Source organism: Condylura cristata, unplaced genomic scaffold (genome assembly GCF_000260355.1).
Source record: "Condylura cristata isolate star-nosed mole 26May11 unplaced genomic scaffold, ConCri1.0 scaffold00036, whole genome shotgun sequence".
NCBI lineage: Eukaryota > Metazoa > Chordata > Mammalia > Eulipotyphla > Talpidae > Condylura > Condylura cristata.
The window spans coordinates 665,967-687,070 of record NW_004567137.1 but is presented as its reverse complement, the minus strand read 5'-3'; the positions used below and the strand labels follow the sequence as shown (position 1 = coordinate 687,070).

At 56.1% G+C, this 21,104-nt stretch overlaps 1 protein-coding gene across 3 annotated transcripts; it reads right to left on the bottom strand.

The window, feature by feature from the left end:
• Window positions 1-204: 204 nt before the first annotated feature.
• RAPGEF3 (Rap guanine nucleotide exchange factor (GEF) 3) lies at window positions 205-20,318 on the bottom strand. 3 transcript variants are annotated; one of them, XM_004693120.2, is made up of 28 exons: window positions 20,019-20,318; window positions 19,372-19,584; window positions 14,012-14,065; window positions 13,821-13,927; window positions 13,525-13,646; window positions 13,206-13,374; window positions 12,541-12,625; window positions 12,155-12,215; window positions 11,972-12,048; window positions 11,679-11,825; window positions 11,122-11,234; window positions 10,790-10,878; window positions 10,410-10,488; window positions 10,069-10,219; window positions 9,906-9,988; window positions 9,112-9,151; window positions 6,917-6,998; window positions 6,516-6,662; window positions 4,749-4,846; window positions 4,091-4,216; window positions 3,824-4,005; window positions 3,478-3,568; window positions 3,309-3,359; window positions 2,387-2,474; window positions 1,976-2,040; window positions 1,520-1,574; window positions 1,361-1,432; window positions 205-652 (listed from the first exon to the last, which is right to left on the bottom strand). In XM_004693120.2, the coding sequence occupies exons 1-28, from the start codon at window positions 20,022-20,024 to the stop codon at window positions 534-536; spliced, it is 2,772 nt and encodes a 923-aa protein (XP_004693177.2). In that variant the 5' UTR covers window positions 20,025-20,318; the 3' UTR covers window positions 205-533. The 3 variants fall into 3 exon arrangements, with proteins under 3 accessions (XP_004693177.2, XP_012588359.1, XP_012588360.1); XM_012732905.1 differs by having other exon boundaries at window positions 591-1,432; XM_012732906.1 differs by lacking the exon at window positions 19,372-19,584 and having other exon boundaries at window positions 591-1,432.
• Between the last annotated feature and the right edge of the window lie 786 nt (window positions 20,319-21,104).

Sequence of the window (21,104 nt, the reverse complement as noted above, 5' to 3'; positions counted from 1 at the left end):
TTATGATTCCTCAGGGACCACCACTCCCATGCAGACAGCCCTAACCACACCCAGCTGTTTATCTCATAGGCACAGAAAGCAAACCCCCCACACTACTCCTTTCTCCCATTAACAGCACCCTCCACTGCCACACACATGCCACACACATGCACACATGCTCAGTCCATTGTGAAAATAAACCGCAGGGGCCTGGAGATGGCCACACAACAAAGCCACACGGCACAGATCTGGAAAAAACCTGGTGTGGAGAGCTCTCTATTGAACAGAGTCCCAGCGCTTGCTCCACTCTCCTACCCATTCCAGGGCCTCTCTGTCCCCCATTCCATGGCCTTGGGCCCTGGCTCATTCCAGTTCAAAGTCCTCCTTGGTCTCGAGTCATCACAGTGAACAGCTGTCTCCACGATGCCCACTCCAGGGCTTCAAGTCCGCTCCACGGAGAGCCCTGCCCAGCTGCGGCCAGCCTGTGGGCCCCGTGGCCCGGGCATGCCCTGGCTTTCCCGGCGGGGAGTGCCTGCTCCAGCCTCAGTTGCTCCTCATGACTCCAGTTCTCGGGAGAGGCGGGAGAGCTCCCGCTGGTTGTCGATGACCTTCAGCTGCTGGACACACGCCCAGCTGCTGGCCGGACTCCGGGTACCCAGGGACTGCTCCGAGCCTGAAAAGGAGAGTGGTGAGGGGCGTGACACTGCTCTGTAGGGCCCCTCCCCCTACACCTGCCTTCCTGCCCTCGCCCCCAGGAGCACAGTGCCCAACCCCACTGAGCAGGACAGAACAGCACTGTGGAAAAGAGCAGACTAAAAAGACAGGTCCCCAAGATTACAAACAGCATAACACCCCTTTTGCTAAGTGTATAAACAGCTAAACCTCAAGAGTATTTTGCTGTAATTATATATAGGAGGCACTTTAAAGACATATGTAAGTAATTGTGTTTGTATATATGATAAAACTTTTTTAAAAAGACAGTAAGTAACCCATTGTTCAAGATAGTGGTTACTATCTTGTTTGCAAGGGGGACACCACTGTAGGGGATATAGTATTATACTTAGGATGGAGCCACAGGTGTGCACAATATCATTCGAATAAATAAAGAAATGTATAAATAAAAGGGCAATGACGACAGTGTGGTATGGACTGCGGGTGAAATCAATCCCATTTCATGCCACTGAAGTCCGTCAAAGGAACGCAGGTCTGTAGAAAGTGCTCGAGCCCACTAACCCCTTCTACTTGCCTCAGTCACTAAACATGTGGCCTTCCGAGAGTCCCTTGGGCCTGTCTGCGCCTGCTGACCCTCGGATGACACTCCACCTACCTCGGGGTGTGAAGAGCTGGCAGCACGGAGGCCGCGCCACCCCGCCCCACTCACATGTGGACGTCCTCGCGGCTTGGCTGTCCTCGTGCAGGTGGGACACGCGGCTTCTGAGCGGCGAGAGAGGCACTGGGTGGAGTGAGAGGCGGGAGTCAGGCCGCAGCCTCAGAAGGGATGTGGGTGGGGTGGGCTCCCACTGGGGGTCAGACCGCTTACCCGCACTGTGGCTCCGGCAGTGGTGCAGCGTCCGCGCGGCTCTGGCCATCATCCTCTGCGGGCAAGCACATGAAATGGAGCTGAAGGGCAGGACTCTGTCTGGCCTAGGGGCAGCTGGGAGCCCGAGCTCCCGCTGGGGTGCTCCTGGGGACTAGGAACTCTAAGAAGGTCGGTCACATCTGCTTCACCTGGCACCCCCAGAAACCCAGTGTGGAAAGGAGAGTGGCGATCAGGAGGGGCTTGGGCAGGAAGAGGCCTGGGAGGGGCTCCTATGGCATGGGGAGACACGGACAGCCACACCCCTAGCAGAGAGCAGCCCCTCTGGTTTGCGGTGGACCAAGTCAGGTACTATTTTAAAAGAAGCATTTGTGGTTATATCACTATAAAAACTTGTGCCAACCTCCCACCCTGTCCCCTTCCAAGGCCATAACTCCAGGGGCACTTGTCCCCTCTCACCATCTTCTCAAAGTTGATGAGATTCTCCACCAGCGTGTGGTTCCCCTCATGGATGAAGGTCATGTCTGCAAAGATGTAGGTTTTGTTCATATGACCCCAAACCCCTTCCTCATCCAGCCATCAGGGAAAGGGAGACTCAACAATGGGGAGCCATGGGCGTGCCCCACACCTCCGTCCCTCTGACCTCCTGAGCCATTAACTTGTATCGCTTAGTTGTCATTTCTTAGTGGGCATCCAAGGTCACCAATGTTTGTCTGCATGTCTTAACTGTGCCTCTAACCTTGGAACTCTTAATCCATCCCTGTGCCTCCCCAGCTGTTGGCACACTGGGATCACTCAGAGAAAGCTGGGTGAACCGACAGGCAGGGGTGGGGACAGGAGGGATGGAGGCAGGAAGGTGAGCGCTGTTACCTTTGAGAAGAAGGGGCATGAAGGGGATGATGGGAGGGGAGAGCTTGGTGAGGGCCATTCGATACACACGGTGGTTCCAGGAGGGGTCCTGATGGGGGAGAAGCCTCAGTGAGAAAGGGAGGGTCATGCACCCCACAAGCCATCACAAGCCATAGCAAAACCAAATGCCCATCTCCTGGGCACACAGCTTCTCCTTGCCCGAGGCAGGCTCTGTGGCCACCAGCAGGGTCCTGAGCTGGGGCCACTGGCCTAAAAGCAGGAGCCTCTGATAAGCCCTTAGAGAACTTTCACGCCTTTGGTCAACCGGCCAAACATGAGGTTTCCTGGAAAACTCACTGTCTCCCTTTTCTGCCTCTGCCTCATGCGTGGGTAAATCCCTTTGAACCACTTGAGTCCCATGAGGTAAATTTTTTTCTCAAAAGCTCCCTGAGCCATGCTGCTTAAAGTGCCTCTGTGCCAGTTTTTTCCTGGACACAGTTAACACTTGCAATGCCCCAAACTCCTGGGAGCAGAAGTATCAGTGTTTCAACTCTGTCTTCCACCTACCTGAGCGGGCACAGGCTCCTTAGGTCTCCCGAGGGCCCTGGCAGGCCTGGCCCACCATGGGGCTGGCTTCAGGGTTGCCGCCCAAGCCCTGAGGTGGGCAGGCTGGGACGGTGCCCTGCCAACTCTCACCGCTCTCCTGGTGCCACCCGTGCCTGTCCTGGTCTTCACACAGGATCCCGCAGACACACCAAGTGCCCCAGACACGCTTATGGAGGACTCGACCCACTGTGCACCCCAACATAATGCTCACTCACAGGCCAGAGGGAACCAGGCCCTGGCCTGGGGTGGGAAACTGGATGTGACCACGGAGAGGAAGAACGGCTTCAGGGAAGCCAAGAACAGCTTCTAGAGGAAGGGGCTGAGGTCCAAGACTCACCAGCAGCCTCTCCAGAACTGAGTACAGCTTCCGGACTTTGTGAGGCAGCCTCTGTGAAGGAGAAGCAGATGGAGCCACCACTGCTCTGGGGTGGGAGCCCAGCCCCAACCAGGACTCTGACTCAGACCTGGGTCAGGGAAGCCCAGTCCTCCTCCCAAGTGACACTAACCTCCCAGGTGTGGCCCAGGCGGCTGATGGCTGAGTTGCTGAGGCCAAACATGATGGCAAAGAAGGAGTTGAGGTTCCTTTGCTCCTTGAGGCTGTAAGCAGAAGACCCAGAGATCCTCAAGGGAAGCAGCCACACCCCAGTGCCCATCACAGACAACAGTCAGGCCTGGGACACAACTCATCCAGGCCAGCAGGGCCGAGGCAGGACTGGGGCCAGATGGGGAGGGAAGGCAGAGGTTCCAAAGGACATGGGGAAGCAGAGGGATATGCATTTAGCAACTGACCAGGAAGGGGGGCAGGATATGCTGTCCCAGGACTCTGGCCATGCACCCCACCCAGGTACTCACTGGGCCGCCAGCTTGATGAACTTCCTGAGCAGCTGGGCCCTGGGCCCTGGCTCAGGGCAGAGACACAGCTCTGTAGCCACCCAGTACTGCAGCTCATTGAAGCGGCGCAGGAAGCGCTCCAGATTGGCAGTAGTGACATCCCGCAGGTGCTGGGGGCCCAGCACATAGTGGATCAGTTCCACCTGGTCGGGGGTATGGCAGAGCAAGCTATCAGTTAAGTGGGGTATCCCCACCACAGGCTTTCCTCCCCTCCGCTATGCCCCGCACCTGATGGATACTGTTGAAGAGGCTCCAGTCGTGCTCGGTCAGCTGGACAGCCAGGTCCTTGGCGCTCACCAGGTCCAGCCCCTCAGCAGAGCCCACAGTGGGCCCCAGCTGTTCAGGGTGGGGGGTCTGCAAGAGAGTGCTCAGGGTGGGTAGGGGCTGAGGAATCCAGGAGAAAGGTACCAGATGGGAGGAGAGAATGTAGAGCCTGGGGTAGAGTGTTGGGGAGAGCAGCGTTCTGCAAGGAGTGAAGGGGTCCCCAAGGAGGCTTCTTCCTGACCGCTGTCCTATGCAAGGACCTCTCCTTGTCGGGCTCCTCTTTCTACTCCTCTTCCTCTTCCTCTTTCCTCTTTCCTACTCCTGGAAAGTTCCTTCCCCATCTTTGGAATCCCCCTCAGCTAAGACCTGCTACTCCTCCTTCTTCCCTCTTAAGACCCAGCATCAGTCAGATTCAGCCCGCACCCTCCTGAGCTCAGTATCCACCCCATCACCCCCAGGCCTCCCCCCACCCCCAGCCCTGTCTCTATCATTCCCTCCCAGGTCCCAGCCCCTGTCTCTACCATCCCCACCCCCTGTCCCCATCATCCCCTCATGCCCTCAGCTCCTGTCCCTATTATACCCTACAGAGGCCCTCCCTGGCCTGACCCTGGCCTGTCCATACCAGCTCCTGTACTTCCTGTGCATTGACAACAAAGAGCCGCTCGTTGAGTCCCAGGGATGTGGCCACACCCCGAGCTTCTGGCTGCAGTCCAACGGCATCTGCAAAGAGAGCAGTAGCTGCACTGGGTGGGGTCAGGAGCAAGGCCAGGGAGCAGCCAGGCTGGCGCAGGCCCTGACCTGGGAGACTAGGAGGTGGGCAGGTGCTCTAAATGTACAGGTGCGCATGGGCACAAGGAGAGTGGGGCTCCTATGAGACAAGCAAGTCTGCAACCCTTTCAGCTTGTGTCCTCCTTTTTCAAATGGAGACATAAGACTCGCTCTGACTACTCACTCGCAAGGCAATTACCGTATATGTACACAATGCATATGAAAGCACTTGGGAAACTGAGAAATGTCAGCCACAAGTTTTAGTGTCCATTTTCACCAGCTCCGTGTGAAATGGGACTGTTTTAAGTCATGCTTGAGTCTTCAGGCCCTAGACCAGTGGCCTCAAGAAAGGAGAGTAAGGAAAAAGTTAGTTCATCTTTTTCTATTAATTTTTCTCATTTGCTTTATTATTTTGTGTGTAGCTTTACATTAGTGAAGGGATATATGTATATGACATAAAAATATACACATATTAGGGGATTTATAATAAAATATTGTTTTTCAATAGTTTGGAAATCAGTTTCTCAACATTGCCTGGCACATGCAGGGTCCTCAATATTAACAACTGGCTTTTGGCAACTGCAAGTCTGCAGGTGGCCACCAGAGGGCAGCACACAGGGGCAGGTGACCTCATCTTCCCACTTAGGAGGGGAGAAGGCTTTGTTTTTCTCACCTCCACTCGCTGCCATCATTCTTTGTATGTTTTCCATTTCTGTCTACCCTTGGCTCCAGCTGTCAAACTGGGCCACATTTTCCATGGACAGCCATGTTTCCAAAGGCCCAATTCTCCCATGAAGGGTCTAAAAATAATCCTGTCACTAGGGGCTCTTGGGGCCAGGGGCAGGCTAAATGCTTTGCACACAAGAGTCCTGTGTGATAAGGACCACCACAGGGCTCACTTACAGATAAGGGAATGGAGACCAGAGAGGTTAAGCAACTTGCCCAGGATCACACAGTAGGCAGGCGTCTGGAGCCCCAAAACAGGTGGAGCCGGCTGTCGGTGCTCTGGCCATCACTGTTCTATCTTACCTGCCGTGGTACCCTAGATCCCAACTCTGCTGACCTGTAACCAGACCTCTGAAATGTTTGCTGACTGACCAATAGAAATTAAGGCTACCTAAATTCAAAGGCCAGCTCTCTCCTTCTTTACCATGCGAGATTGAAAAAAACTGCTTAATCTCCTTGAACCTCGGTTTCCCTTTCCTGAAAATAGGATAAAAGTGTCTATTTAATATGACTGCTATTAGGATTCATAAGCATAGAAGCATAATAGTACTAATAGCAGCAGTTCATACCTGAGCTATGCTGTGACTGGCGCCTTTCTAAACACTTTGATCATCTAAACACATTTCATCCTCATAGTCCCCTCAGAAGCTGGTCCTCTTATTATTCCATTTTACAGATGCAACAGAACACAGAGATTAGGGGCCCTGCCAAGACATACAATGAGCTGGAGAACTGACATCAAATACAGAGAGTAGACTCCAGTGTTCATGCACTTAAAGGAAAAGATGGAATAAACCACCCATATTCTAACCATCATTCACAGTGATGAAGATAATAAGGATGATGATAAATTTAACTTGGGGGAAGCCGGGCATAGCTCTGAGACACCACTCACCACCTGCGGAGTTGACCTTCACCAACACCTGCCCCTTGGTCCAGCCATCTTCCTGCGCCAGTGCGGCCATCACCTCTCTCACTGTGGCTGTCACAGGCAGCTGCAGGGTCAGCACTGAGTGGTCTGATCGGCAGATGTTGTAGGGGACTAGACAGGAAGAGTAGGCTGAGCTGCAGGAGGGGATTGCGTGTTCTCCCCACCCCTGGAGGAAGAGGGGTCCCTCCCACCTTAAGAGAGGAAAGCTCCTAGTAGAAGCCTGGGTGTCTGAGCTGCACGAAGCAGGTGGGAGGCAGCCTGGAGCTAGGAGGCAGAGCACAGCGGGCCTGCCCTGGCCAGCCACCTCGAGTCAAGGGTGAAGACAGCAGGGCACAGCTACACTAGGGCTGGCTTGGGCCACCGACCTTTGTCCCCAACTCGAATGGCACAGGCGCTGCTGGGGAGGGGCTCGTCCTGACTGGGGAGCCAACTAGGCACATTCCGGGCCTGGGAGAAGAGAAAGTAAGACCATGGGGCGCCAGGGGAATATGGGACCCGCACAGCACACAGACCACCGCAGGCTCCTCTTGCCACATGAACCTGCGCCCAGGTGAGGTGCCAGGAACCCAGACTCCAGGGGAGGGGACAGAGCACTTCGAAGCAGAGCCTGCACCCCTGTGTGTAGCATCTGCTTTGCAAAATAGGCCAAGCAGTTGTAATCTAGACACACCTCAGGTTTGACTCTGGTTTTCTCTTCCTTTTTTCGCCTTCAGTTACCAGTTTGCTGGTTTGTTATTTGCTACATGTTAAGATAAGTGCATGCTAATTCTAAGTATCAAAATAATCACAATAGTCCTTTGATGAAAGTATTATTTTCCCCATCTTACGGAAGAGATAAATGAGGCTCAGAGAGATTAGGCCACATAGCTGCAAAGTAGCAACACTGGAATCTTCCTGTTCCTCCCTCCCTCCCTTATCCACCAGAATTGACAGCCTCTCCTCAGTGGGCCCCTCCACAGTGGACAGTGGAGCCACCCCCATGGCGGAGCCCCCTCCGTGTGCTTGCTCTGGCCATCCCAGTTCTCCCCAGCCCTCGCACTGATTCTCTTCCTCCTCCCAGCTTGAACATGACAGATCCCCCAGTCTGTGGTTCTCCCCAGACTTCCACATCTGAGCCCTCCAAGCTCCTCTCAGCTTCATGCTCCCCCGGCTTCTGGAAGGCTCATACCACCTGCACTGAGTTTTCTTCCAAGCCCTGGTTGCTAATGCCTCCCAGAACCTTTGGTATCTATGATCCATCACCCTAAATTCAGTGCATCTATGGGGCCCCCATAATCCCACCTCCCAGGCCACTCCTCTTAGTCATTCTCCGTGGATGGGCACTCACCTCCTCCACTTCCCCACAGCTCATTACTTGCTCTGGGGCTTGTTCTCCAAGACCCCTCCTCCCAAGTCCGTGCCAACACCCCCCCCACACACATTTCCACCAGCCCATGCCAACTTGCACCTTATCTGCTGCACCAACCCAACTTCTCTCCTCCATCCCGTCCCCCCTCCTCCTCCAGCCTGCCTTCACAGAACCCACTTTTCCTACCAGGGCTTCAAGGCCACTGCCGTCTGCCAGATAAAGCGCAAACTCCTTAGCAGACCGATTCAGAAATCTGACCTTGCAATCCTTGGTTCAAACACTTCCGGTGGCTTGTCTCGCTGAGAACAGCAAAACCTCTTCAGGGCCCAGGGCCCACATCTCTGACCCCTGCCATCTCTCTGCCTCCTCTGGCCTCCCTTCCCCCCCAGTCCTAACGAGTAGGCTCTCTTCCCTTCTCTACCCACTTCCTGCCGGGAGTGTTTTTCCTCCTGAGCGCTTATATCCTACAGCTCTCAGCTCTAGCTCTAGTGGTCACTTCCCTGGAGACACTCACCCTGACCCTGACCCAAATCAGTCTTCTGCTTTTCAGACTGAGAGACCCCTGAATTTGTCATTATAGAGCAGGAGGTGCTTTAGCATCTCTGTCCTGGCTTGTTGTTCCCCAAAAGGCTGGGGCTGCCCTCCCCACATATCATGGCATTGTGGGCACCTCGCTCAGTGCCCAACACATGAGGGCCATTCCATGCTGGTTCCAGGGAACTAGCCAGGGCACTGAGCGGCCCCAGGGAAAGAGTCAGGGCCTCACATGCATGAAGCCTGCAATCTAGGGAAACATGGCAGAGTCTAACAATCAGCATATGCATCCAGAAACAATCTACATGGGCATAATGCGGTGAAGATCAGAGAGGACATCTTATAGAGAACGGCAGGATCAGGAGGGGTTGTTCCTGACAGGGAGGATAAGGGCCCTGTCTGGAACCAACATTTTGGCTAAGATCAGAGAAATGAGAAGGATCCAGATAGGCAGAGACAGAGAAAGAAGGTTCCTAGCCCTGAGGGGGAAACAATCTCGCCTACAGAAGAAAAGACAGGGCCTGAGCATCAGTAGGGGCTGAAGGGTCAGGGACAGGCAGGAGGAGGCTGGGCACCCTACAGGCTGCGGAACTGGGTTAACTCTCAGGGCAGCACCCCTCACAACAGACACGCAGCTGGGGCCAGACAGAGGGGAGAGGGCCCATCTGGGGCAGACACCTTCATCTGAGGAGATGCGTTCCCACAGCCATTTTCCAACCTGCGGAGCAAGTGAGAGAGAGGTGAGATGGGAGGTTGGGCCAGACAGGCCCCAGCCAGGGCTAGCATGCCAGAGACTCACACAGCAGATTCAGTGGCTATGACCTAGAGAGGGGACTGAGTGGGGCGCAAATCCAGGACCCTGGAGTCTGTTATTTTCTAAGGGGGATATCAGGGTCAGTAGGAAAGATGAGTCCCAGGGGGCAAAGGACACTGGTGAGGTGGGCACAGGCTCTCCCTGCCCCTCAGCTGTGCCAGAGGGAGGGTCTGAGAGGGCCCAGCAAGGTGCACTCAGAAATCTCCTGGGTGGGGCCAAAAGAAGAGGCACCAAGGGTGCTCGGTAATAAGTAAATATGTGTAATCAGCATGTGGCAGACGGAGGCAGTGAGCCCAGCAGGTGCCCTGGGGAAATGGGAATGACACACGGCAGCTGTGTGATGCATGCAAGTGAGGGGCAGGTAAGAACAACGGCCTGAAGTAAGCAGGGCTGTACAGACATGGGCCGCACAGCCCAGGCTTAACAGCGCCGGGCAGGGCACTCTGTGCTCCAGGCTCAGGGCCCATTCCATGTTCATAACGAGGCAGACATGCTCCCAGTTTTCCAGACAAGAGCTCAAAGCCCCAAGAAGGGTGACGTGTCCAGGGCGGCACAGCTGCCAGTGGACCAGCCTGGGCTGAAGGGGTGAGTCTGGCTCCTGGTCTGGTGCTCAGGCCCCCACCCAGTGTGCTCCCGTCACGACGACTCAAAGCAGCACCTGTGGTGTCGCCGCCTCTCCGGCCACTGCTCCCGCAGCAGGTGGCTGAGCCGGCCGTCCCTGCTCACCAGGTCCGAGAGTTTCTGGGAGGAGGTGAGGTTCACTGAGACGGCGCCCTGTGCGGCCCCAGCTGCCCGGTTCAGCCCATCTCCCTTCCAGGTACCTGGAGGAAGCTGGTGGCCACAGGGTCAGTGTGGAGCGTGGGGCCGTACAGAGCCACCCACTGGCTAACCAGTCGCAGAATCTGCTGCCTCTTGTTGCAGATGTAGGTGTTGCGCTCCTGCTCGCTGCTACCAGTGGGCTCCGCGTGGAAAGTGGGGGCCAGTCAAGGGAAGCACAGCAAGCAACTGGGCAACCTCCGAGCCCCAGGCAGGGGAGGGGTGGCAGCCCGCAGTGGCATGTGGGCCTGCGGTGAAGCTCTCCTTTGAAGATTTCAGCACGACCTTGCTATGAAGGATTCCTTCCCCTCCCACGATCCTAATCACCCAGGGACAGGAAGGATATTGGTGCAACAGGGCAGTGCAGAGCTGAGTGCTGGACATGAAGACGCTGTAGGTCAGGAGGAAGTCGCTGAGGAATGTCTCTGTGGGGCAGAGATGGGGGCAGGAGGAGAGCGTCAGAGGACAGGTCTACTGAGCACAGGTATCTGCACCGCTACAGTGTCTCTTCCCTCAGTCCCTCCAGCAAGTCCCAGAGGCAAGGAACCAGCAACTCCCAGCCCCATCACAGTGCCCCCACACAACCAAGAGCACAGCATGAGGACTTCCTGCTAGCTGGCCAAATGGACCAGCCCAGCACCGGATGTGGTCAGAGGGAGAGCTCCTGGCCCTCTCTCAGCTTCACCCAGTGAGTCAGAGTGCAGGCAAGGTGTCTCCTGCCCCTACCTGTTGGGTCATGAGCACTTGAATCAGGCCTCATGGCCTCTAACAGCAGTTCTAGGATCTTTTCCGGGGTGCCAGACATCACCGTGTACCTAGGAGAAATGGCAATCACAGGATGTGTGCCGCTCTGCTCCCCTCCCTCACGGCCCGGGCAGACATAATCTGCTTGCTCCAGCCTAGGCGCCAGCCCTGAGGTGGAGGGGGCTGACTCAACAGATACATCTCAGTCCCTGAATGCCTCTTTCTTCCCGGAGGGGCGGGGGCAGGGGGGAGGAGGAAAATGAGTAAAGTCTGGAAAACAGGAGAGAAGGTTGCAGAGGGAGCATGATGGTTACCGGTTCCTGCCTGGGGGAGAGGGACGAGAAGGGCCAGCACTCTGAGATGTCCTCTCCATGACCAGCACCACTTTGCCATGCTCTTCCAGCCTCATGGTCTTCGCTTCCACGTCCTGGAGAACAAGTCCCCATCACTGATCAACACACCTCCCTCCACCTCCTCTGACCCAGAGCCTGAGTCACACAGGACCCCCAGCCCTCCCCCCACTCTGCTCAACACTCACAACCCCGGATGTGCTTATCCCATCCTTCCACTGCATCACACAGCCTGGCCTCCTCCTGTGTTGCTCCTTCATCACATCCTCCCCAGCCTCCTCAGGCTTCATAACCCTGCCCCCACCCCGACCTACTCCCCACCATCACTCCCCTCTCCCACATCAAGGAGGAGGTCAGTACTGCTGGACCTCCCTCCCATCCCTGAGCCGTGCTCCCACACCCCTCCCTCCTCCACACGTCTGGTATCCTGCCTCTCCCTGCTCTCTGGCCCCAGCTGCTTGCTCCACACCACTTACCCAGAGAAGTGTCCCTGCCATGTCTCCCACCCCCAGCTACGGCACCTTGATTATACGGTTGAAGTCCTGCTTGTCCACCCGGAGAAAATGACAATTGTCTTCTCGAAGGATGATGGTGGCCGCCCGGGGTGCGTCGTTCACCAGAGCCAGCTGCCCGAAGTCATCTCCCTCATGCAGGGTGGTCACCAGCCCCTGCAGCCAAGCCTCACTCAGAGCCCAGCCCAACCCCAGCCCTTGCCAGCACACCAGGACGGGGAAGAACCACCCTAGGTTCTCACCATGAGGACATGGGCAGGGAGTGTGACAGGCCAGGGGCCTGGGAAGGAGGGAGCACTCACCTTGCCGTGGGTCACCACGTTGACAGAGCCCTTCCAGATAATGTACCACGAGGTGCCTTTGTCCCCCTGGCTGAACACTAGCGAAGCACAGATGAGACACGCTCTGCTGGCATCTGCCCCTTCTCCACGGCCTCTGCCCATGTCCAACCCTGCTGCCCAACTCCTGTCCCCTGCCAGACTTACACACGGTCCCTGCCTTGCTGTGTGGTTCAAAGAGCAGAACTGCTGCTAGTTCCCGCTTCACCTGGGGTGGAGAGAGGAGGCCCAGCCGATGAGCCCAAGAGAGAAGCATGAGGTTAGGTGTGAGGGGTTACATCCAAGGACACAGGGCTCGAGGGTCAGAGGTGTGCCTAGGTCAGGTGACCTGGACTTCAGCAGGAGACAAAGTCAGGGGAGGAAATGAGCTGAGGAAGAAAGCTTGACAGAAAGGATGCTGGAGGCAAGAAGTGAGACTGAAACATCCACACTACTGGCAGAAGCAGGGGGAGTCCTGGCCCCACCGCCAGGCCTCCAAGAGGTCTGTGGAATATGTGTGGAAGTGGGCAGGCGGGGCAGGCCTGCAGACTGACCGAGTTGGAGAGGTGGGCCACCGCCTTGATGTGCAGCAGCTCCTCAAAGATGAGGTCCAGCTCCTCGTCTGTGCGCTGGCCTGGGCTGTGGGCACAGAAGGGCCAAGAAGCGACAAGGAACCGTGGGCCAAGGCCAGGCAAGGGGAGCCCTCTCACCCACCTGGCTTGGGTCAGGGCTACCGCTGCCTCAGCAACAGTGGTTATCAGTAAGGGCCAGGCTTTACTTTGGGCGCCTAGACAATGAATGGGGCATCTTACAGGCATTACGCCATGAGATGGATCTGGTTATCCTCATCTGACAGGACAGGAAGGTGACAAGGAGCAACCCAATCTGCCCAGCCAGTAGCCAACGGAAGTGGAATTTGAACCCAAACCTCCCTGCAGATTCCAAGCTCATTCTCTCTCAATCTCTATTGTGCCCCAGAATGGGCAGTGACTTTGGGGGCCATGTGCCCCACACCCACGGTCATGGTGGGAGAAATAGGTCCAGCAATGGGGAGACAGTCAGCCACAGGCAGACTTCTGGCCATGGTCCATTCTCTAGAACCAGCCTGGGCCCTTTCCCTCAGCAAGAAGTAAGGGGTCCCTTTGGAGGATCTGAGCAGCACTGGGGTCTGAGAGCCAGGTGGGATCTGGGGTCGCAGTGCACAAGACTCCCCACTCACAGCTTCCGAAGTGCTACCGTGAGTAGGGCATCAGGCCCCCGCTGGGAGAGCAGGGCCACAGCTTCAACCAACTCCTCCTCCATCTCATGAACGCCCACGGGCTCTGGCTGCGGCCCGGGGAAGCGATAGAATTGGGTGTCTCGGTCCTGGAAGGTCCAGTTGTGTTTCACTGTGGGCAGAGGCCCAGAGGTGGAAGAGGAAAGGAAATTAAGACCATGGGGATATGAGTCCCCACTGCGATGCCCACCCCCTCCTCGGCCCTGGGTGTCTGCTCTCCAGGACTGCCTGGCCCCGGTGCCCACCCTGGGCATGGGCTCACCGTGGTAGAGGGCACCCTCATCCAGCAGCACCTGGCAGATTCCCACGGCTTGGCTCCGGGAATGGACCCCAAGCCCCAGGGCCAAGATCCCATCGACCAGCTCCCGGCCAGAGCAGCACTGCCTACAGGAGAGGAAGGGAACAGGAAGAGACAGGGAGCAAACAGCTGGAGGGCGGAGAGAGGGGCCGAGGCCCAGGTCCAGTACCAGTTCTGCCAGAGCAGAGCTAAGCCAGATGCCTGGAACAAAGTGAAGGGGAGAGCAGACGGTGGGGACGGGCAGGCGGGCCTCCACTCACCGATAGAGCCTGAGGTGGTACTTTCTGTCTCGGATGAGGTTTGGGCAAGCGGCCAGCAGATGCCGATACAGCTGCCTCCCAGTCCTGAGCAAGCGCTCAGTGGAGGTCTGAGGGGAGGGCAGCGCAGCTGGTTGAGGCCCCAAACCCCCACCAGACCCTCTCCTCCCAGGGCCACTCTGTAGGGCTTGTACCTGCTCTAGGCTCCCGCTGAAATCCAGGGACTCCTCACTGCTAGTGAGGGGCGTCTGCGGGGAGAGGAGAGGGTCTGCATGTTAGTGCCAGGCCTTCAAACCCAGTTCTCGGGCCCCGCCTCTTCTCTACCACGGCCACCCCATGCCCAGTCCCCGGCTCCAGATGCATCCGTTTAGCTACTCAAGCAACAAATCTACAAATAATGAGCAGCCCATGTGCCAGAAATGTGCTGCCAGCTACTCTATCACCAGAGCCTTGTCTCCCAGCCCAAACACTGTCTCCCCACAGATCCCCAGGCTGCTGCCTCCAGACCCAGGCATGCCCAGGCTCCCAGGTAGAGCATAGGAGCTTGTGGATGTGAGATAAGAAGGCCATGAGAGGCCAGGAAGTGGCCCTTAAGATTCCAGAACACTTGCTCCTGGGTTGGATCACAAGGCCTGATCTGCTTCCAGCCCCAGGACAGACTGGGCAAATGTCTTGCTTTCTATGGGCCTTGCACTGCCAGGTAGCTAAAAATATAACTTCCAGAGCCACACTCCTAGATTCAAACCCCTGCTCTTCTGGACTGGCAGCATGGCCCCCAGCATTAACCTCTCCTTGCCTCGGTTTCCCTGTCTATAAAAGCTACATAACACTCATAATAAAACGTCAGGCTTTTGGAAGGACTGAGTTAATAGGTATCGAATGTTTAAAGCACCACCCAGCAGAGTCGCATACACATGTTGGCTGTTATTACTCATCTGTGAAGCACAGGGCAGGGCAGCTAGCTGCAAGGCCCCTTTCCTCCCTGAGACGCTGTGCGTCCAGGACCCTGTGAGAGCAGGTAAGACCTGGCAGCACACAGCGCTGACTCAGACACAGGTCTGTGGAGAAAGACTATTAACAAGGTCCCTGTCCTTGGCAGCCATCGAGCCATCCAGGACTCCCCAGTCCGTGTGCCCCTGACTTGGCCATAGAGGCCCCTCACCATGCTTCTTTTCCTGCCACCTGAGACATCTTTGGACAGGATGTCTAGCTTCCCGTGAGCACTTTACAGCTTACAAAGCAAGGCCACCTCCACGGTTTCCTGTGATCCTATATAAAATAGGATCAGATGTGAAGTAGGCAGAGCAGATCTGCCCTCCTGTGAGGAAACAAAAGTCTTGGAGTAAAGTGCCCCTTGCAAATCAGTCACATGTGCCTGAGACAGCCAGGCGGCAATGGCCGACTCCAGTTCCTACCCAGGAGTGTTCACCTTCTTGGCGTCTACCCACCGCACCTGCCTGTTTCTGCTCCCGACTTTTCTCTCCTCCCCAGCTTTCCCATCTGCACTCAGGTCTCTGAAAAGGACCCGGCTAGGAGCTAGAGGACAACCAGGCTCAGGGCCAGAGCCCCTTCCCTGATCCTAAATCTTCCCAAAGCGCCAGGCAGAGGCCTAAGGGCTGACGTGTCTAGGCGCCTGGCCCAGGGCTGGGCGGAAGTCCTAGGTGTCCCCAGGGTATCCCTGCCCGGGTCATGGGGCCCAGTCTGGTGCCAGACACAGAGCCTTGGAGATTCAGGACAGGAAATGAGGAGGAGGAGGAGGAGCCAGGAAGGAGGAAGGGCAGGAATGCTACCCAGTCAGCCCCTGTGTCGGAACAAATAGTGTTGAGTGCTAATGACTTGTTGTTGTTCCCAGTTAAATGCTCAAGCAGCAGCCCCAGTCGCTGCCCCAACTCCCTTTGGTGTCTGTCACCCAGGCTCCAGCATATGCTCCCTTCCTGGTATTATTCTGACCCCAGAGGGCACATCAGGGGGCTAGGTGCCAGGTCATAGCCAGGCTGGTCCTGACCCAGACCCTAGATCCACAGGCCTTGCTTCCAGTTCTGCCAGCCAAGCTAAGAAAGGATCCTGAAGGTGTATCTCTCATCCTCTCTCTTTGCCAAGTAAAGCAGGAACCCCCAGAGATGTAAGTAACATATTCAAAGTTGTCCAATTGCTTAGAAATTTAAGATCCTACTGGATAACACTGCTACTGACACTGGCCCTGGAAGTGGCTGCTTATCTCCTATTTCGCAGCTAGAAAAGAGGCTCAAAGGTTATATATAACCTGCCCCGAGAGATGGTAAATAGGGGCACATTCCAAAGCCCTAGCTCTTAGCCACCGAGCCCCTCCATCTCCCTGTGTCTCCTCCCTCATGTGTCATGAAAGCAAAAACAGGAATGTCTCATGGGCAAGTGAGTTCAGAAAACACCAGGTTAAACAAAGTTCACTAGGTTTGTTACCAAGGTTCCTAAAATGTTTGAGCACACTGGGAACCTCGGGGACCCTCCAAGGATCAGGGTGGGGTGAGTGACTCAAGGGAACTAGACAAGTGTGCAGCCTCCAGGGCTGTACACCTGAGTTCAAAACCTAGTTCCCTATTACCACTGCTGTGTGACCTGGACTCCACATTACCCTCTCTGTGCTTCAGTTCCATCTGTCAGATGATGTTGGTAATAACAATAACTATCTCATAGGTACCCTGAGGATCAAATGAATTAATAGTACAAAGCACTCAGAGTAGTGTCTGGCGGCAATAATTCCTCAGTCAATGTTAAATAATTTGATTGGACTTTACTATTTCGTGATGTCCACATGTTACCTGCTGCCTGTGTCCCTAATCCTGTGATCCTGTCTGTCAGCTTAGACTGAGGTCTAAAAGAAAAGGCCATGAAAGGTCAAGGTGAAGCCGCTCACCCACTACCTCCTCTCAGGCCCAACTAGGAAAGACTTGGGGTACCAGCAAGTCCCCTGGCACCAGAACCACAGTCAGCCCCTTGCTGTGGCCAAGTGACAGTCATGCAAGAGGGGCAGGCACAGAGCCAGGCAGCCATCAGACCAGCTCCCTTCGGCCACAAGGAGGGTCACAGGCCAGGGCTGTGCCAGGTAGAACACAGAAAGGATGCACAGCGCAGGGGCGTGGAGGTCAGTGCCTGAACTCTGAGCCAGAGTGCCCAGGACCAAAGGCAGCAAGGTAACACTCGGCCTGTCCCACAGCCTCTGTGCCTCTGTTTCTTCACCTTTAACAGCAAGATGACATAGTGTCATCTCACAGGGCTGTTGTATGGTGACTTGCTAAAGCTCTTATTTGATTCAGGGTTACTAGAAAGGAAGACGAAAGTGGGGAGGGGCTGACAGAATTGGGTACAAGGAATCAATTTCATGGCAAGGGATTGAAGTGGACTTTCAGTGCTAAACTTAATGTAAGTATATACGATGGCTTTTAGTGATGCACCAGAAGCTTCTATAGTGTTATTATGCAATATTACTTCAATGAAAAATAAAATAAATCTAAAGTAAAAAAAGAAAGTAAAGCTCTCTTAATAGTGCCTGGGACATAAGTACTATATAACTATCAGTTGCCATCACTATTTGGGTGTGTTGACAGAATGGAGCCACCTCCCAAGACAATCACTCAAAGAGAAACTGGCTTCCTTGAGCTTGCGGGGCCCACCAGAGGCCATCCTGATCTGTTGCTGGACAGTCATGCCTCTGTTGGCTCAAAGGCATTAGACGCAGTCACCTCTCCGCATCGTGTTTTCCAAAGGAGATGTTCTTCCTCATGGCCGCAGGGTCGCCTCTGCCAGTACTGGTAAGTCCTTTCTGTGTCTAACCTCTGCTTCTCCTGCTGCAGTCAGCTTTCATTTTCTTTTGTTCCAGTCAAGTAGGAACAGAAAGTGTTCTCTTCAGACCTCACGTTGATGGATCCCCCCATGTTTGCAGGAGGGAGGTACGGCCTGAGTAACACTCAGCACTGTCGTGGGGCTCTGCCCTCCACCCTGTGTCAGCAGACTCTGCCTGTCTGGCCCTGCTTCCCTAGGCTATGGGCACCCTGAGGAGGTGAGATGCCACTTCACAGGTATACCCAGAACCTCTTAAACACACTGCAGGGGATTGAAATGTCCCTATTTCCACCAGGACAGGGTATGCCCTTGCCCCCAGCAGGAACATCTAAATTCCCAGTAATCGCCAAGCCCCTTTACCACACCCCCCACCCCATACACACACACCTGGCAGGGGAGAGGCCTTTGACCCCATTTACACTCCAGTAACCTCACGCTTCCCAGGCACAGGAGCCCTTCCATTCTGGGTACAGGGGGAATCAGGAGACTGCCTGGCGGCCTCCTCCACCCCTTCCTAGACTTTGGGTCTCAGGGGATCCTCCAGTGACCTCATTGTCCTGACACCTGACCTTCCCCCCACTCTCTACCTTGCTTCTACTGAGCTAGGAAGGGGACAGGAAATGCACAAGTAATTATAGCCTGCGAGGGAAGGAGGAGGGAGGGTTCCAGCCCACTGGCTCCAAGCAGTAGCTACTGCCAGTTAGGTAGGGTGGGGGGCTGCTCAACCCACAAGGGATCAGCTCCCCCACTCCCCTCCAGAGCCCAATTTGAGCAAGACCCAGGTCTAAAAGGATGACTGAGGTAGGGAAGAGTTGGAGAAGAGAGGAGAATGACGCCTAGAGTCTCTCAAGTTCAGTGCTCAAGTTCAGTCCTCTTATTGGTGGTCCCTCTCATAGTTTAATAAGTAAAAATGGAGTTGACAAAGGAAGGAATAAAGTGGTAGTCAATTGACTCAAGGGGACATACCCTTATGAGATGTGCTCTCCCAAGTCAGCCACCTGCACCCATTTTCCCTGCAGCCCTGCAGCCATGTACTGGCACCACTCTGCCCTCCCCCCAACCCCCCCAGAGGTGGGGCACATAATGGGAGAAGAACTCCACTAATTTGCATCCAAAAATCATTATGCTGCCTTCACCCCCACTACACCCCCCCATTTTTCTCTTGCTTTCTCCTTCATTCTTGCAGCTCCAGGGATGTTCTTCAATGGCAAAATGAGTTCCTGTCACCTCAGAGTCTCCAAACTTCTCAGAAATCTCCCTTGAACCCCCAAAGCCAGATGCCAAGCAGTGTTCCCATGACCACCCCATCCCAAGACCAAAAAGCAGAATCAGCGCGGTTCAGTTGCTCACTAAAGAATGTTGCCACGGTGATACCAGGCTGACCTCACTGCCCACTAGACCTGGCTGGGTCCCTGTATTTCTCACATGCCTCTCACCCCCACCTGGAGAACATACCAGCACCTAATGCCCATCGCACAGAGGAGACAAGCAAATCCTTTCTTTCCCCCCACCCCATATCCAAACAGAGGCCCGTACACAGATATAAACGGTGCAGCTGTGTGAGCCATTCATCCACTGCAATCCAGCTTCCCCACCCATCGTCCACATCAGCAGCACCCCTTACACCTACAGAGCACACTAGGTCACCAGCAGCATGGCTGAGCTCCCAGTGCAGGGCCCCCTCCAAGCCCTGGTCCCTGCCTGACTCTGCTCAGGGCGGAGGATGGGCACTCACCCAGCGAAGCCCCTGGATGCGACTGGGGCGCTGGTGCTCAAGCAGCAGCTGGTAGGAGCAGCTTCTGGGCCGGTGCATCCTCCTCAGCACCATGTTGAACAGCGTCCCCTCTGGCACCAAATCTGGAAGCCCCCCCACTGCTGGTGCTCCCAGAGCTGGGCCATCTTCTACAGCGAGGCCCACCTCCCAGCGGCTCTCACCTGGCCAGCCCACCTGTGACACAGGGAGGAAAGCGGACCACCATGGGGCCGGGGCAGCAGGACCAGCAGCGACCGCCCCAGGCAGAACCACTTCCTTGCACTTCTCTCGACTAGTCAGGCCGGGTGGAACAGCCCTGCCAGGAGCCGGGACTGGACCAAGACCTTCACTGGGGCCTGCAGTCCTCCCTTGGGGGTCTCCAGCGGGTACACACGGGACTAGCCCCTTCTACCCAGGCTTGTTTGGGGTTCTGTGCCCATCCCACTTGCCCATGTCCCTGCAAGGATCACCACCACCTCCCAGAGTGAGGTTTTCAACTCACCAAATCTCCAGAATCGCCGCTTGGCTTAAATTCTTCTCCCCTCCTCCACCACCCCTAGACAACCCTTCCTCTTTCATCCAAACTCCAGGCTTCTGCTGTTTCCCCTCATCCAACCCACCTTACCCACCTTCATGGTCCTTCTCAGGCTGGAACTGTTGTGCAGGCGGTAACAAAAGGCTGAGGGGAAGGTGGGGCAGCAAGTGCCCTTCAGCTCAGAAAGGGGGTACCCCAGGGGGTTGAGGGCTGTAAGTCCGGGGCGCAGTGGACCGGGCCAGTTTCTAGTCTGAGGGGCCCCGTGGATAGCAGAAGGCAAAGCTGAGTGGAGAGGCTCCTCTTGTGTGGGTCGAGGGCTGAAACCTTGGGGATGGGGGGGAGGCCCCCCCAGCGACAAGGAGCCCCCAGCCTCCGCCTCCGTCCCAGACCAACGAGCCAGCTGGCACCGGGTGCTGAAGCGGAGCTGCGGCTGGCACTGGTCCGGGCGGGAGCTGTCACACCCCCTGGCTGCCCGCCCCTTCCTCTCCCCGGGATCGGCTGAGGGAGCTAGGAGGAGGTGACGGGCTTTACCGTAGGGCAGGGCGCAGAGAAGGGGGCGGGCATGGGCAGGAGGTGGAGTCGGGAGCCGGGGTACGCGGAGCTGGCACGAGTCACAGCCCTGAGGAACCCCACCGGCTGGAGCGACGGGGTGTTGGGGCAGGAACGGTGAGAGATTGGCCCGGCCGCCACGTGGCCGGGAGGAGAAACGCAAACAAGGAAAGTGGGGGGAGGGCGAGGGTGAGTCATTGCAGCCCCACCCGGGAGGGAAATCCGGGCTGGGGCCGCTTCCCGGCCGGGGGCGTCCTGCCTCCTGTTTCGATTCAGGGTCTAGTACAACTTGGGGGAGGGCTCGGGCTGCTTTCCCGTGGGGAATCCCGCTGCCGCGCCTCCAGCCTTTGGGCTCGCGTACCTGGCCCCACAGCCGCATCCCCGAGCCGATGGGGACACTGAGGCTGGAGAAGGGCTGCTTCGGAATGGGTGGGGGCGGGAATGTTGTTCAGCTTGGAGAAGAGGGATTTTCCAGACCATGAGCCCAAGGCGCGCTCCCCTGGCGGCGGGGTGAATGGAGGCGGAGGGCTTGGGTTGTGCTGTCTTAGACTGACGCTGTTCCGAGGCCCTGGGCCTCAGTTTCCACAAGCGCGCAGGTGGCTGGACGCGCGGCTCGACATCCCACTCCTCC